This window comes from Carassius carassius, chromosome 37 (genome assembly GCF_963082965.1).
Source record: "Carassius carassius chromosome 37, fCarCar2.1, whole genome shotgun sequence".
In the NCBI taxonomy this organism is placed as follows: Eukaryota; Metazoa; Chordata; class Actinopteri; order Cypriniformes; family Cyprinidae; genus Carassius; species Carassius carassius.
In genome coordinates, this window is record NC_081791.1 from 8,945,941 (window position 1) to 8,963,332 (window position 17,392).

Below are 17,392 nucleotides of genomic sequence, written 5' to 3' on the forward strand. Positions count from 1 at the left end.
TATCTAAGCAGTTTAGTGCCTTGCATCAGCACTCAAAAAGCTTTGTACATCTCTCCCCCAGAATATTTAATGGAAATATTCAGACTTTTGTCCACTTTTGACCTCTGCTGTCTGTCTCCCACCCTCTCCTGATGGTGGTGTTGAGACCCCCTTTGTCTTCACACTGAGGGAGTTGAACGATTAACTGAAGATCGGTTCTGGCCAAGGTCACATTCTGAAGCCCGATGAGAAGCCTGAGTGAGGGTCAGAATTCATCTTGCTTCCCAAGTTTACACCCTACTGTCTCCACCAGCATGCCATTATCTACACTACCTTATTAAATACAAAGGTCACAGCGTCATGGTATTAAAGCCAACAGCTGCCCAGAAAGTGCCTCTTCTGACATATATCTACTAATTCTGGTCATTGAAAGTGAATGTCCAAGATTGTATTAGTGATGGGGATTTTTCCTTAAAGGGTTAGTTCACCCGAAAAAATGAAATTGAGAAATGAAATGTACTCACCCTTAAAGCATCCTTGGTGTATATGACTTTCTCCTTTCAGACGAATCCAGTGGGAGTTATCCTGGCTATTCCAAGGATAACAACAATCGTTGTAGTCAGCAGGTGTTGCAGTTGAACAGTCCACAAATCATAAAATAAAGCTTGTGCATTCATAATAAAACGTGCCTCACATGGACCCAGGGGGTGAATAAAGCCCATCTGTAGCAAATCCATGTGTGTTTGTAAGAAAATTATCCATTTTTCAAAATTAATAAAAACTTTTCTCTCACTTTCCTTTATCTGTCATACGCGGAAGCTGTTCTGGGGGATGACGCAGCATGTAATATGCACAGCGCGTGTGCCTCTGAGATATGCTAGTCTCACGAGTTTGTTTATAGGAGCAAAAGAAGCAAAGTTTCTTTACTTTATCAAAGGAAAACCAGTCTCCTATTCATTTTTCTAAAAAAAAATCCTTGTTTTGTACATCTAATTCGTGAATGCAATTTTGTTTTTATTCTCTCTCCACATTCGTCGCTAATCACGCAACACTGACGTCTTACGTCAACATCTGGAAGTGCTTTAGTGTATGACATCAGCAGAAGTGAGAGAAAAGTGTTTAAGTTAGAAAATGAATATATTTCTTACAAAATATTTTCTTACACATGGATTCGCTACAGGGGGCCTCTATCTATCCCCCGGAGCCATCTGCGGCACTATTTATGAATGCACAAGCTTTATTTGACGACTTGTGGACTGTTCGACTGCAACACCCGCTGACTACAATGATATAGCTTAGAATAGCCAGGATCATTTTTAATATAACTCTGATTGGATTAGTCTGAAAGAAGAAAGTCATATTCAAGCTAATTTTCATTTTTGGGTGGCGTAACCCTTCAACTTTTACTGCAAATGACATCATTATGCCAGTAGGTGGAGACTACTGTTTCGTTCAACAACACTAATTCATTTGGAGTTAAAACAAGTTAATTTTGCTGAACTATTTCTGTCATAGAAAGATATAGTAAAGAAAAATATATAATATTTAAAAAAAATTATGCTAGTACGTGGTTCTGAATTTGACACTTGTGTCTAAAATTCACCCTATATAATGTTGAATAGTGCACTATTTGAGTCAAGAGCTATTTGTAGCAGTGTCTTAAACCATAGAGTTAAACTGTACTGTATACTGAACAATGAAAATACATACACTATGAACAGTGAAACAAATTAATATCAACATATCAATAGAGGATGGTGTCCATAACATTTTCACTGAATCATTCTTTTAACCAATTAATTCCTTAGAGGGGTCATTGGATGCCAATTTTCAACAAGTTGATATGATTCTTTAGGGTCTTAATGAAAAATCAATAACATACGTTGGTTAAAACTTCTCAATGGTAGTGTAAAAAACACAGTTTTTATCCTGTCTAAATCAGCTCTGTTTTCAGCACTCTCTAGTCCGTGTTGCTTTAAATGCTAATGAGCTCTGCTGACCCCGCCCCTCTCTTCCGTGGGGTGACGAGCAAACTGTAAACTTCAGCCGTGAAACTGGCTAACTACCACATATTAGGAATGGCGATTCGCAAAGATTCATAAAAAACCCTCACACTCACTTCTTCTGTAGATGAAACTGGATCATGAATGATTCGCGTGAACTTAAACGCATTTAGGCAGATTGGGATTGGTGTATTCTTTTTCAAAAACAAAAGTAATGTTAATCATCTGCGTCTTCAGTGGCTCAGATGTTGGGAGTAAATGACGACTGCTATGTTCATTTTTACATCCAACAACAAAATACTTAAGTCACTTAATCGGAGACATTCTTGTCTTCCTCTGCACCATAGTCGACACAATGGTGGACAGATGACAGCTCACTCAGGGCGTGTCTAAGGTAAGACGGCCTTGTCAATCAACTATTGTGGGATGTGCCTATGCAGAACTAGATAATTGCGACAGGAATCTCAGAACAGCCTGATTAGAAAAAGGGGATTTTAAAATAACCACTGGGTGGATTTTTATCAAGGTGTATGTTTACAAACTTCCAACACACAATTATGTTCAAACAACAACAAAAATGAATTTAGCATCCGATGACACTTTTAACATCACTGTGTTGCTTGGAGATGAACAGGGGTTTATTCTGCTGTGGCTTTATTCAGATATGTTCAATAATGGATTAGAAATAGACAAAATAGCTCTAAATATTGTGTCTACACAATCTAAGTTAGTCAATATCAACTTGTTTATTGAACTATTAAATAAAAACAATATTACACTCAAAATTGGGCTCAATGTCAACATGAGAATCACTCTTGCTTGTGTGATATTACTTAAAGGTGCAATAGGAGATCTTGGAAAATGCTAACATTAGCCTAATAGCACTGAAAGCGAATGTCCCACCCTCCCTGCAATCGCTGTCCAAAGCCACGACCCCTGAACGCATTTATGCTCACAAACCAGAATACCAGAGACAACATTACTACAATACGCTACACCAGCGGTTCCCAATTCCAGTCCATGTTCCGAAGTGAAGTAAACCCCTGCTCAGGGAGTAGGGAGCAATGAACACAGTGTAGGGATCATATTGATTGGAACACAGTTCATTCACGTAGCTCGAGTTGGTCATCTGAATCGGGTGTGTTAACTATGCAAGACCTGTAAAATATGTGTGCGAGCACTTGTTTTTGTGAACCGCTGGGCTATGTGTCATTAATCAGCAAGAAAACTATAAAAGTACTACAATACCAGGAAGGAAGACCGGGTTGTTGATGTTTGTCTGTCATTCTAGCTCTGTCTGCACAGCGTGCGTGAATGCACCAATGACATATTATCTCTGCGCGACCAGGGTGCACAGAGCTATGCAGATACATACTTTGACAGGCAGGTAGGAAAGCTATTTAAAATGCTCGGACCGAGTATAACAAAAAATGTTTCAGAAGACAATCACCTATTGCACCTTTAACCTCAACCTAGTGAGCTGTTTTTTTAATACTAAAAATATTGATGTGAAGAAGTAAAAGTAATTCAGGGTTCTGTTAATGATTGTGTTGTGTTTATCAGTAAGACATTGTTAGCTTAGTAACATGCTAACATCAAGCTCTTTTAGGATCAAGGGCTCTTTATTTGTGTGTCACAGAAAGTTGCATACTACAATTGTTGGTCTACTACATAAAAGGGAAATAGGCATATTCAGACGCACACAACTAGTCTTCTTCTGGGATGTCAAATGGAAATTTTTATTATTTTAATCTGACTGAAATGCTGACACATAGTAATTTGGACAGAATGGTAGATCCAGCAGGATATCCATAGAAAATATCATTCTTAGCCACAGCCCCCTGTGGATGAGTGATAGATGATGTTTGGTTTTTAACCACACCCCTTTCTTTGGTGATGGGATGTGTTTCTTACCCATCTCAGCGTGTCAGGAGCTCTAATTTTTGCCTCCCGTGGACTGGATTGGCAGTAATAAGCCTGCGGCTTTCGTTTCCTGTCCGCCCAGGAGACAGAGAACAGTGAGGACAGCAGACACAGGAAACGCATCACTGAACTCTGACAAACTTCTCCATGATCCACTCTTTTCCCAATACTCCATGATTACACTCTGAACTTGACCTGCCCTTTGGGATGGTTTTGATAGGTGAAAACACTTTTGTTTTAGCTGTCAGCATCTCCAGGCCGGTTTTCCCAGAGTTTCCATTTTCCCACAGTCGCTTTTATAATACTTCAGTTAACACAGAGCTAGCGGCGACTGCAGCACAGTTTGAAACACAATGGACTCAAGCTCTTCACGGAATGAGACTCTATGCAAAGAGCTTTGAGACCAGCTTAACCAGACAAACAAAACTTTTTCTAAGCTGTGTAGGGCTACCTCAGTCCTTTGTTAGTTTTTTTTTTTTTCTTTCTTCGTGAATGGCCATTAATGTATTTTTTTCAGACTTTACCCACTTTCTCTTGCTCCCTCTCTCTTTCTCACTGACTTGCACTCATGTTTTTTAATCTTTTACGTGCTGATATGCGCTGGTATCATCTTTTACCCTTCATTAAATATTTTGTACTTGCCAAGTGCTCGCCGTAACACTAATCACATTAGCTATGCTGGAAAAAGGGCTTACATAAGAAAGCCAACTGGGAGAGGTAGATACACAGAAAGAGAGAGATAGCCAGGGTAGGAGAAGGTCAGGGAAAGGAAAAGAAAGACCAGTGACCTTTATAAGCACATGTAGTTTTTTTTATTTGCAGTTGGGTGTTTGGTTAAAGCATTTTAGGATTGTGAACGGTGGAAATGGAAAAGTGAGAGATTACGATTATGGTTGAAATAGCATACTAGCATACTACTTTTGTACTATTTCTGCAGGATGAAGCTTTATTTAAATAGAATAAAAATGACATTAAATGAAGTTTTTTTAAGACCATTAAAGTCAACGTGAAATGATAATTTACCCTATTTATTTTGTAAATACATGTAATAGATCTCATTGTGAAAGACTGATGTACTGTATATGTGTTAATCTTTTTTTAACCTCATAATTTTTCATCAAAATGGATGCATGTCACATCATGAAAAAAAAAAAAAATCGCTACTACTGTTTCATGAAAAAAAAAAAAATCGCTACTTCTGTTTCATGAAAAAAAAAATCGCTACTTCTGTTTCATTGCAACCTCATTTTATTTTGGATTGTCACGTTATTTTGATGACAAGTTAACATTTTCACCTGATTTTCATTACCATAATGCATTTTTACATTTTACATGACATTTAATTGACCTGACCAACCTGAAAATAAAATAAAATTTAATTAAAAATAAATGGGTGTAGGATTGTCTTTAAATTATTGTTTTACTCAGAAATTGCTAGTAAATTCACACATTAAATTAAACACAAAATTTTTAAGTAGAAAGACTGATGTAATAATTTCTCGAAAAATAAAAATGCTCCAAAAATCAGTTTTATTTAGTGAAAGTGACGTGACATTCAGCCAAGTATGGTGACCCCATACTCAGATCTGTGCTCTGCATTTAACCCATCCCAAGTGCACACACATAGAGCAGTGTACACACACACTGTGAACACACACCCAGAGCAGTGCCCTTGCTCAAGGGCACCTAAGTCGTGGTATTGAAGGTGGAGAGAGAACTTCACATGCACTCCCCCCACCCACAATTCCTGCCGGCCCCAGACTAGAACTCACAACCTTTCAATTGCAAGTCCGACTCTCTAACCATTAGGCCACGACTTCCCTATGCTTTGCTTTACATTGCTACTTGCTGCTTGCCAAAATAAGCAATACATGTGACCTATTTCCAGTGAGTTCTATTATTTGATAGTAAGCTTTTTATTCTTAAAATGTAATTATGCAATGCAAAATATCCATTTTTATTTCAAAGATAAACTTTTTCTTAATTAAATGAAATTTAATGAGTTTGCAATGACAGCAGTGAAGCATATGACTGTTTGAAATCTCGCACTGCATAGTGCACACTTTTTTAATATACTGTTTATAAAAATAGTAAGTAGTCTGTACACAGTAGGTTTTGTCTTCTACAGATACTTTGCATTCATGAAAGAGCTTGTGTATGATAATTATGTCGTGGCATCGCACACAGACACTGACATACTGATGTGCCACATTTACATTTTCATGCAAACACACTCGAAGAGCTTCTGCACTGCTCAGCAGGTCCATGACCTGACACATCTTACCTGTCTCCTGTATCTGCTGGGGTTAAAGACTGCCCTCACCGGCCACTTAGAGGAAGAATTGATGTCTATCCTTCTCTTTTTTTTAGACTACAAGCACCAGATTGCTGAGTAGACTTGTTGGGTTGTTGTTTGACTAATTTACTAGTAAAATGTGACAGTTTGTGTTTGTCCCCATACATATTATTTGTCTTTATTGTGATTCTGAATTTCCATATTGATCAAGTTTAAAGATTAATTTTTAGCATCAGTCTACAGTGTCACAATGACCTGTGACTGACATTCTATTGACAGTGTTCAGAATTCATGGAGCTTTGACAGTGATCCTGGGTAATATGTCGTGATGTGGACACTATAATAGTCTTCATCGTCCGTCTTCATCTGTCCTCCACAGCTGCGTCCAGCTTCAGCTTCTGTCGGGCTGCGCTGGAGCACACAGTCTCAGCAGATGAGCTCAACTATCAGCTGCCACGCAAGCCCGGGGGCAACCTGACCTGGCATGAAGGACGCGGTCAGAGGATGACGAGGAGGACCGTCAAACTGCTGCAGCAGCCCGGCACAGAAGGAATACAGGTACACAATCACAGTCACGCTACCCACAGGAGAGAACGCACAAATCAGCTCCCTCTAACATCTTAACGGTTTCCTCTGGAGTTTGAACTGAAATGACAACCACTTAAAAAATTAGTCATATTTCCCGGAGGACTCTTGTTGGCAAAAGTCAGATTATTATTTTCTTATTTGAATAACAGTACATTAAAATAACAGTATTTATAAAACTAAAATGTCAGCTATTCAGAAAATGACTAATATTTGCATGTTAATGTTTGTGATGAAGTGTTAAAAGTTGCTTTGCAAAAACATGTTTGCAATTGGACTGATGTCAATAGACCTTGGCTTTCATATTTTAATATATGTTTAATATTATCCAGGATTTCTTTTTCATCCATCATGAAATATTTATGCCCTTCCTTCCCAGCTCTGAAGGTCGTGTAGAGGTTTACTCGTTACAGGATTGGCTCTGTGATATTTCATGTGTTCAGCAGCACTTGGTAAACTTCTCCTCTGAGCTATTTGTCAGTGCTAGCGCTCGCTAGCTACCTTTGTCCTTCTTTATCACTGCACACTCAAGCCATCATAACAGGCTCATAATCCGCCTGTCGTGATGAGGAAAGAGCACCTCTGATGTCTGGATATTATAGCGTCCCATTATTTGAACCATTACCCAAGAATCAGCCTAAGCTCAAGCTGAAGTCTCTCATATTATGCATGTTTTTTTTGTTTTTTTTTGTAGTAGAAGACAAATGAGAGGCGTACATGAAATTAATTATTCCCTCTTTGTATGCATCAGCCTTGAGGGCCATAATTATTTCATAATAAAATGTTTTCACCCTGAATTTAACTACCAGATTTGATTAGCATGTTCTTTACACTCTAACTGTTTTGTTCTGAATAATTGATTTGAATGGTGTGAATCGAAAAAATATCCTTTTGTAATGTGTCACCTTAAAACAAAGGCTTAGCGGAGTGGCTGACAGCAGCGTGTGATTTATTTATTTTTATATGTTTAACATCTTTGTTCTGCTTGACAGTGAACTGTGAGGAGATTCATATGTAAATGGAGCTGCTCTGGTGTTGTGAGCATCACTTTAAATAGAACAGATTTTATGCCTTTCTCCTGGTTTCAGGATTGGCTCAGATGAGCTCAGTATTGCATGAGGGCTGGATGTGTGTGTGTGTGTGTGTGTGTGTGTGTGTGTGTGTGTGTGTGTGTGTGTGTGTGTGTGTGTGTGTGTGTGAATGGGAGAAGGTCACTGGCGCGTGTTCAAACACACGCTCATAGCCAACTGTTGAAATTCAAGGTTATGGCAAGTCGAATAAAGAGCAAACTTTAAACCATGTTCTTAACGCTTGAATTTCAAATTGTGGTAGTGTTTTATATTCGGTCTTTGGTTAACAAATGCTAGCTTTGTTAAGATTCTATCGCACCTTCGTTTTGCAGTGTGTGATTCCCTATGCCGTTAGCATCCCGTATGCACAATTACAAAACACTGATGGGTTTTCAAATAGTTTTCCTGAACAGTTCTTTACACCATTGGTTAGAAAATCACGTAGCCCCGCCCCCAAACTCACCCCACTGGTTGAGCCATTGTTGCTGGGCGGAATGTTTAAACAAACAGCAGTGTTTTGCTAGCTTCACCAAAGTCCCTTTAAGGCAATAATGTCACTCGGACGGCCATCTTTAAAACGCCTGTCGGGTATGCAAGTGCCACTCCACTCTTTTGCTCAGATGGCGGCGCTTCGTTTGATAGAGCGACCATTTTTCCAAATTCAAAGCTATACGAGTGACAAGTCTTGGGTATTCTAGAGTCTTTGGCTCCACAGAGCCATTGTTTACACATCTAAGGGAAATCACCTTATGGAAGTTTTGCTTATCGTTCTCTTTGCATTTTACATTAGAATAAGAGACAGCATTTTAACATTACACAGCTCACTGCTTAACCCTGATTGACCAATCGCAACATTCAGCAATATGATATTTTCTGATATGATATTGTTGATGATGTTCCCGGTTCATTCATGGCAACGCTTCAGGAATCAGACCTCTCATCCAGGTAACTGAAATCTGTACTATTTTATTATTTTTCATATCACACCACAGGTTATCATTTATTAACCGCAGTATAAATGACCTCAGAAAACATCAGTTTTAAAATCACTGTAATACTGTTGGCTGATAGTGTTTGGATCATTGTAATAGACATTTTTAAGATAAATAACTAATAATTTCAGCTAAAATCAATATTATATGCCCACATATTTATTGATTTATTTTGTCAGGTGCATGTCTGATAAGTGGGAAAACATGATACATGAACATCATTATTTTGTGAAAATGAACTGTAATAATACAATTATACTGATCTTGTATATTAAAGGTGCATTTGGTAGTTCAGGTCTGATTTTTTAAGTTTTAAACATAATATATATAAAATATTCTATTATATATATATATATATATATATATATATATATATATATATATATATATATATATATATAGCAATACAGTATATATATAAAGTCTGTCAACATAATATTTTTCTATAACAAGTGTTTTAATTAGGTCACCTCTCCAATGTATTTTACCATGTTAAAATAATGTGATGCTTCTGTTGAAACACTAGTAGTGTAGTGATGTGTTTTGGTGATGTGAAGAAAGCGAAACACCAATATTATGGTGCTTTACCAGCGGAGACAATGAGAGAATCAGCACTTGTCATGACTGAAGAATCAGAAAGTCTGAAGCCAGAAAGGCAAAAATATTGTGCAAACCTTGCAGTTTGTGTTGTATAGGTAAGTGAATTATTATATAGACTACTCTCTAAAACTGTATCATTGTAGTTTACACAAAACTAAGAAAAAGTCATGCTGATCCACATCGATAGATGGCAGCATCTAATAACATTATGCTAAACGTTATGCTAAAATATATTAACACTAAAAAAATTTCACACGTAATTTTTTATTCACAGGCATGCAGTGTAAATTGTATCAGATCCAAACATAATAGGTAAATTGACTCATAAAATATTTCCCCTACTTCCCATATGCAATTATGGTTGCAATTGAAGACAATTAGTACTCAGTTTTAATGAGTTTTTTGTCAAAATATTACCTCTGTGATGTTCCTCAATGAATATATTCCACAAGCATCCTGGACACTACAGTTCATATCATATGAATGTAGTATTATATCATATCACCTACGGTCATGTGAGACGCAACCTGGTATTATGAAGAATGTTGTGTAATCATATAGCAGAAGTCAAGCGAGCCTCCTGGCAGCCAGTCCTGTTGTTTAATTGGCCATCCCACAAACCCAGTCTCCAATGAAATCACAATACTGTCATAGAAATGACTTGGTGGTCATGAATCCATCATTACCAGATCATATTCTGAGATTAAACTTCCATTACACATGATTGCACTTGGCAGAGATTGTGGGTAAAGTCTAGTTAGTGTGACAAAATGATGTCCTTTGCAAGATGTTATGTTGTGGCTTATTCTAACAAGGCTTATCTCATGGGGCCAGTCCTGGCATGAAAATGAGTTTTGCCGATGGGATTTGTGTTAAAGATAACATTCATTTACTGCATTTGGCTAGAGACTGGGTTGGGAATGATTAGGGATAAACCTTTGTTATTTCAAGGTGAGCAAAAGTGTCAGATTGCTGTTGGCAAGATTGTCAAGGATAGAAATAATTAGGACGTCCATGACCATGACTAATGAACTATGTATGAGAATGGTTTCACAAGCGGTTTATTTAATTACCCACAAGATGTTCTTGTTTTTTCATTTAGCAATTAATTAAGGTGTAAAATATTTTTCAGACGTTATCTTGTCAGAAGAAAAGGAAGTGAGGATTTTGGAAAAAGTAATAAGTATTTACTTTATATATATATAGTACCAAAGTACTTTATAAGTACTGTGTTTTAGGACCAGTATTGCCTCCTATGAACAGTCCAAGCACAAAGTGCTGGAACCCTACTGTGTTTGTGAGGAATTTTTCTTAATAATATTTAATTTTTCTGGGGGTCAGAGACCTTAAGTCATAAAGACACCAAACTTGGTGGGATCACAGACGCTAGGTGGCACTATAATAAGGAAATTAGCATTTTTTTGTTATATCTTCAGAACCCTAAAGGCCTATAATCAAATTTACTTTTTTCCCAATTAATCGATGATTTCACTTTTGTAATTTCTCCACCATTTAGTATTTTTGAAAAATCTGTTTTTCATACTCCTCCTAGGTCGTTGGTCCAATGCGTATGAAACTTCACATATCACCTCCAGACACTCATGACAAAAGAATCACGATCAAAAGTTTTGCTTTGATGAATCAAAAGAATTTTGGTCGTCAAAGCATTAAAATTATGTAAGTTAATTATTAGATTGGGCAACAGTCTTAATGTATCCTCTAACATGACACAGATATTTCAAAAACTTCGCTGCCAGCAGCCAATCAAACTTCAGTGGCTAATAACTTGGGATGCACCGGGCACGATACTGTGCTCCTATACTCGTACTCATAAAAATAACCCGATACCAAAAGCAGAGATTACACAGAGTGTGAACAGAGCTGTATCCAGAAAAAGAAACACTGACAACAGAACAACAGAAAGTAGAATGGAGTTATTATAGATTAAGGATGTCTATGAAGTACTTGTAAGTAATTAATATAATGTTAAACATTCAATATTCACGCCTGTATAGCGGATGTCTGCGAGCTGATAAACAGATCACTCTGAGAGGATTGAGCGCACGGCTGCACAGATGCACGAGCTTTTTGAGTGAGTAGCTCACAGACATCACTGGAAAGTTTGTAGTTCTGTCGGATATTTCAAAAGCAAGCAAGCAAAACAGTGCACAAATTACAAAAGTTATTTGACGGTACGGAGAGAGAGAGAGAGAGAGAGAGAGAGAGAGAGAGAGAGAGAGAGAGAGAGAGAGAGAGAGAGAGAGAGAGAGAGAGAGAAAGAGAGAGAGACAGAGAGAGAGAGAGAGAGAGAGAGAGAAAGAGAGAGAGAAAGAGAGAGTCAGAGAGCGTGCACTTCTGTTGCATGATCTTGATTACTGTTCGCTCCATTAACACATGCATTTGGATTAAAACTATATCATAAATATAAAACATACAAAAATTATAGGGGCATTTATGTTAAAAGTCAAGCATGCAAAATTAAATCAAAAGTGAAACTAGCAGACTGTGAAATGCGCTAGGCCAGGCAGGGGTAGGCAAGTTTGGTCCTAGAGAGCCGCAGTCCTGCAGAGTTCAGTTTCAACCCTAATCAAACACACCCGAACAAGATCATCGTCTTCAGGATTACTAACGCTACAGGCAGGTAAGGTTTTTTTTTCAGGGTTGGAGCTGAACTCTGCAGGACTGCGGGTCTCTAGGACCGAACTTGCCTACCCCTGCGCTAGGCTTTAAGTGTCTCTCTCATTCTGCACCAATACAAACATATATTGTTTATGTTTAGCTTGCTTTAGAATAATGTTTTTTTCTCATACAGGAGGGTCTGCGTACAGTGTGCGTAACACAAATTGCATCACCAAAATACTATGCCAGTACTCGTATATTGTATAACGAGTGGTTCACTGGATTATTTTACAAAAATTTTTTATGATAAGAGTATTGAGCTACTGCAATGGAAATTAAAATGAACAGTGAAAATAACCAAAGCTTATACAGTACAACACATTTTAACAGGTATAATTAAATGTGGAAATAACTGAAGGAAATATCTGTTGGCTAAATTAAGCCAACTAACATTCTTCTTCTTCTTCTTCTTCTTCTTATTATTATTATTATTATTATTTATATTATTATTATTATTTTGTCTCTGTGTCCAATATTTGTAAAAAATGACAAATGCTGTGAAAATATAGGTATCGGTATTGGTATCAGCCAGTACCAAAAATTAAAGTATCGTCATCAAGGGAAGTCGTGGCCTAATGGTTAGAGAGTCGGACTCCCAATCGAAAGGTTGTGAGTTCGAGTCTCGGACCGGCAAGAATTGTGGGTGGGGGGAGTGCATGTGAAGTTCTCTCTCCACCTTCAATACGACTTAGGTGCCCTTGAGCAAGGCATCGAACCCCCAACTGCCCCCTGGGCGCCGCAGCATAAATGGCTGCCCACTGCTCCGGGTGTGTGTTCACAGTGTGTGTGTGTGTTCACTGCTCTGTGTGTGTGCAGTTGGGATGGGTTAAATGCAGAGCACAAATTCTGAGTATGGGTCACCATACTTGGCTGAATGTCACGTCACTCACTCACTCAAACTTGTTCTGAAAAAGTGGTATTGGTGCTAATAATAACTTCATATCTTAATGACAAACTTGATCTAGGCTGTTTATCTGTTTATCTGATTTGCACAATACTTGGCATGTATCATCCCCATATCTGTTGGGGAGATCCAAAAATATAAGTTAATTTGTCTGCCGATGCCCATTTGCACAAATTGATCTACATGGTGAATGTAATGTCCCAATTTCACAGAACTTCATACAAATGGACAACAAGAGTAAACAAGACAAGTATCATTAACTTCCACATATAACTAATCTTAACAATGTCTGCAACTTTGAGTTACGAGCACTTCCTGTGTTTATTTGCCTCTTTATGATGAATCGCTTGTTGTATCCCTCAGTTTTTAAGTAGCTTTGGATAAAAGAATCTGCTAAATGAATAAATGTAAATGTAATGCAAATGTAGTTTCAGCAGCAGTGACGTGGTGCTAAAACTACTCAAACGTATACATATTAATGATGGCTTCAGTGAGGGCAGTTAAATCTTAGGTGTTAAATCTTGAGGTGTTCACACATCACCAGGTGGCTGTATATTTGGTTTCAGTAGGGGTTCTTGCTGCTGCCCTGACATTTCTGTCTGCACCACTGGCCACAGCTTCTGAAAATGTGATTGCAAATGGAATATATTATTGGTAAAATAAGATATTTTTAGTAAGCACTTCCAGCTTAAAATAAATCCTGTATTGCACAGCGCTGTAATATAAATTGTAGCAGCACATAATGGATCATAGTGTAAGATAAACTGTTATCATTGCATGAATCAACATCTCACAAAAATGCTTTTACTAATAAAGCACAACAAAATAAAACTTTGGCGCATTGCTGGTAATCCATAGCACTTCAGCAGTGGTTGCCATTGCCATTTTTCAAATGAAAATGAATGACTTCTGGCTGCTTTTGCTTTGTGAATACCTGACTTTGCAGCACAGTTGATTTTCTATTAGTGTAAAGTCTTATATGCACATAATAGTACTGATGTAAGGGACAAGTTAATGAGGAAGACACAGGGTTAATGGAAAAAGGAAACCAAGTAAACTGTCTGATTCCTTCATGGGAACAGTGCCATACAAATGTTGTTTAGCATGCAGCGGGTTTAGTCCATTAAAGCAGAGCTGTGATGAGGCTACCTGAGGTTGACAGCCAGAGGAGATTGGCCTCCAGATTTGTTTAGTTTCCTCATTACTGCGAAGGTTACCGACCCCATCAGCGGCACAAAACAATTTAGAAAAGCACACAGATTACCAAAAGTCAGCAAACTTAGCCAGCCTATCTTAATTAGGCTGAATGGCTCAATCTTTTTTATATCAGCATACAGTTCTCAGTTCATCTTGGATAAATGGTTGGATTCCAGTGAAAATAGAAAAGATGATTCTGAGTTGTGAGTTGCTTTTTTGCCCTGTGTGTCTGAACAGATGTCTGAAATCTCATATCAGTCAGTTGTCACCAGGCTGAGAGGGATCATTGAGTTCTTATGCATGTAAGCTGTCCTGGTGCAAAGGATTGTGGGATTTGAGGCAGTCTGAAGACGAAAAGAGAGATGGAGAGACAAGCGGGAGTGGAGGTGTGTGTGTGTTAGGGGGGGGGGGGGGGGTTGTACCTATTCGCTGTATGAAAGATTATGCTTGTGTTGAAGTGTGACATGACCAGACAGAAGGATGAACGGAAGAGCAACACTGATTGATTGATAGGATGTAAGCAAGAAAAAAAGATTATGGCTAGAGGTACTTGCTGAAAACTTACAGCACTGTCGGACATTATCCAGGGCTTGAGGGAATGCTCAATCTTTTTTATATATGGACATGATTAAATGTTTAGATGTGTACAATGTATTGAATTTGTCTATTGTCTATATCTGTTCTCCTTAATGTATATTTCTTAATATAATTCTAATTATGTTTACTGTATATTCTACAGTATACATGGGTTCAGTGTGTCTTAATGTGTTTTATTTATTTATATTTTAATTTATTGTTGGTAGACTAATTATCAGCTGATTAATAACCATCATTTTCCAAAGTCAAAATGCATATTATGTAATTCATTATTTGGAGAATTTAATGTAAGCTATTGTTTTTATGGTTTGAAAGAATACCAAAGGTAAAAAAATAAAATCTAAATCTACTACTTTATTAACTATTAAACTGAATTGATTTGACTGAACTGATCAATGTAATTCAGAACACATCTGACTTGATCAGATTTAGAAAGAAGTGATTTGAAGTTGGTTCAATTAATTGAGCTAAACAAAATTATTCTAAATTGTATTGAAATGGCCTGACCCCAAAGAACAAAATGTTTTAAACTGAATTTAATTATGCTGAACTAAAATAAAATTAACTAAACTGAACAGAACTAACTGAACTGAACTGCATTATACTGAACTGAATTGAATTGAACTGAACAGTTATTCAGAATTCAGCTGAATATAAATTAATTTAAATGCATGGAACTACTACATTCAACTAAATTATACTGAACTAAATTGTTTTTATGGTTGAAATGAGCTATAAAGAGGGAAAAACAGGTCTAAACCTACTACTGTATTAACTATTCAACTTAATTGACTTGAACTGAACTGATTACTTCCATGAAGTCAAACATACTGAACTGACCAGAACTGAATAGAAATAAACTGAATTGAGCTGAACTACATTATTCTAACCTCAGCTGAATATAAATGAATTAAACTGCACTGAACTAAAGTAAACTACATTGAGTTGAACTACAATGAACTGATCTGACCTGTATCTAAATGAATAGAGATGAACTGAACTAAACTGATTTATGTTAAATTATGCTGAACTAATTTAAAAAGAAACTAACTGAATTTCAGTAAACTAAATTGAACTATAAACCTACAAAGAACTGAATTAAATTGAAATGAACTGGAGACAAGCAGTAAAAAGCATTAGGCAGAAATCATTGGATTTACTAGGAAACACAAGCAGAATCCCGTGTTTAAGTCAATAGAGTGAGAAACAAGCAGCACAACAAGGTCTGTGTTACATCAGCTATTTACACTCGCTGTGTGCTTCAGACTGAGTCCACTAACTCATTCTGAGCTCTGATTGTATCTGAGGTTATAAGAGCAAAACGCTCTCTAAGACAGAGGGAGCAGGCAGAATACTAAAGAGATGCATGTCACCCACCTGTGCCTTAAAGTTTAATCCCTGATTCAGCTCCAGCGGGTGAAATCAGAGATACACCACCAGGACAGGAGGAGAGAGGATCAGAAAAATAAAAGGACATTGAGACAGACACAAACAGACATGCAGAAAGAGTTAGAAAAAATCGAGGAGAGAAGATTTCGGAGGTTGGAAAGAGGGTGGATGGAAAGAAGAACATCGTGGTCAACTGGGATGTTTTGAGGAAAAACTGAAAAGAGACTCTTGAATAATCTATACATATTAATCACACTTATTAAGAATTGATAGCAGAGGTTCAGAAGATGAGCCCTCAAGGAAATATGAAGTAAAAAGACATGAAATAATTTGCCAGCAGATCTTGATGCACTCAGTAGTGCTCATGTACAAATTATACCTCATACTGTAAATTTACTCACTTAAACTTGATACCATTTATCTTAAGGGGATAGTTCACCCAAAAAACGTAAACTATGCCATTAATTACTCACCCTCATATCGTTTCAAATCCGTAAGACCTTTGTTCATCTTCAGAACACAAATTAAGATATTTTTGATGAAATCTGAGAGCTCTCTGATCCTCCATAGACAGCAACACAACTGAATATAACGTTTTTACATTTTGATGACTGTATGTTTTATATTTAAACCCAATATTTTAACATCAATAGTATATATTTTATTTATGCACATAATTTTTCATTAAGCATATACAGACTACCATTCAAGGTTTGGGGTTGATACATTTTTAATTTTAATTGTCTCTTATGGTCAAAAAGACTGCATTTATTTGTAAAATACAGTAAGTATTTTATTGCTGTGATCAAAGCTGTATTTTCAGTATCATTCCTCCAGTCTTCAGCGTCACATGATCCTTCAGAATATAATAAAATATACTGATTTGCTGCTCAAGTAACATTTCCTATTATTATTATTGTTATTATTATTAACTATAATTATTAATGAATTATGAAATAGTAATATTTTGTAAAATTAGAAACATCTTTATTGTTACTTTCATATTATTTTATCAATTTAATGCATCCATGGTAAAGAAAAGCATTATTATTTATTTTTTTTTTAAATCATGCCGACACCAAGCTATTGAATGGTAGTGTATATAAATAGCTGAGGAGGACATGGCTGTTCCTCTAATCATGCATCAGCTTGATGTATTCAGACTCATCTCACAAGAC

At 37.0% G+C, this 17,392-nt stretch overlaps 1 protein-coding gene across 3 annotated transcripts in view; it reads left to right on the forward strand.

The window, feature by feature from the left end:
- Positions 1-17,392, forward strand: part of LOC132117947 (sterile alpha motif domain-containing protein 10-like) — an 86,120-nt gene that overhangs the window by 38,661 nt on the left and 30,067 nt on the right. For all 3 annotated transcript variants that reach the window (XM_059527335.1, XM_059527336.1, XM_059527334.1), the window contains one exon: positions 6,581-6,759. In XM_059527335.1, coding sequence (XP_059383318.1) covers positions 6,581-6,759 — 179 coding nt within the window. The remainder of the gene's footprint in view (positions 1-6,580; positions 6,760-17,392) is intronic.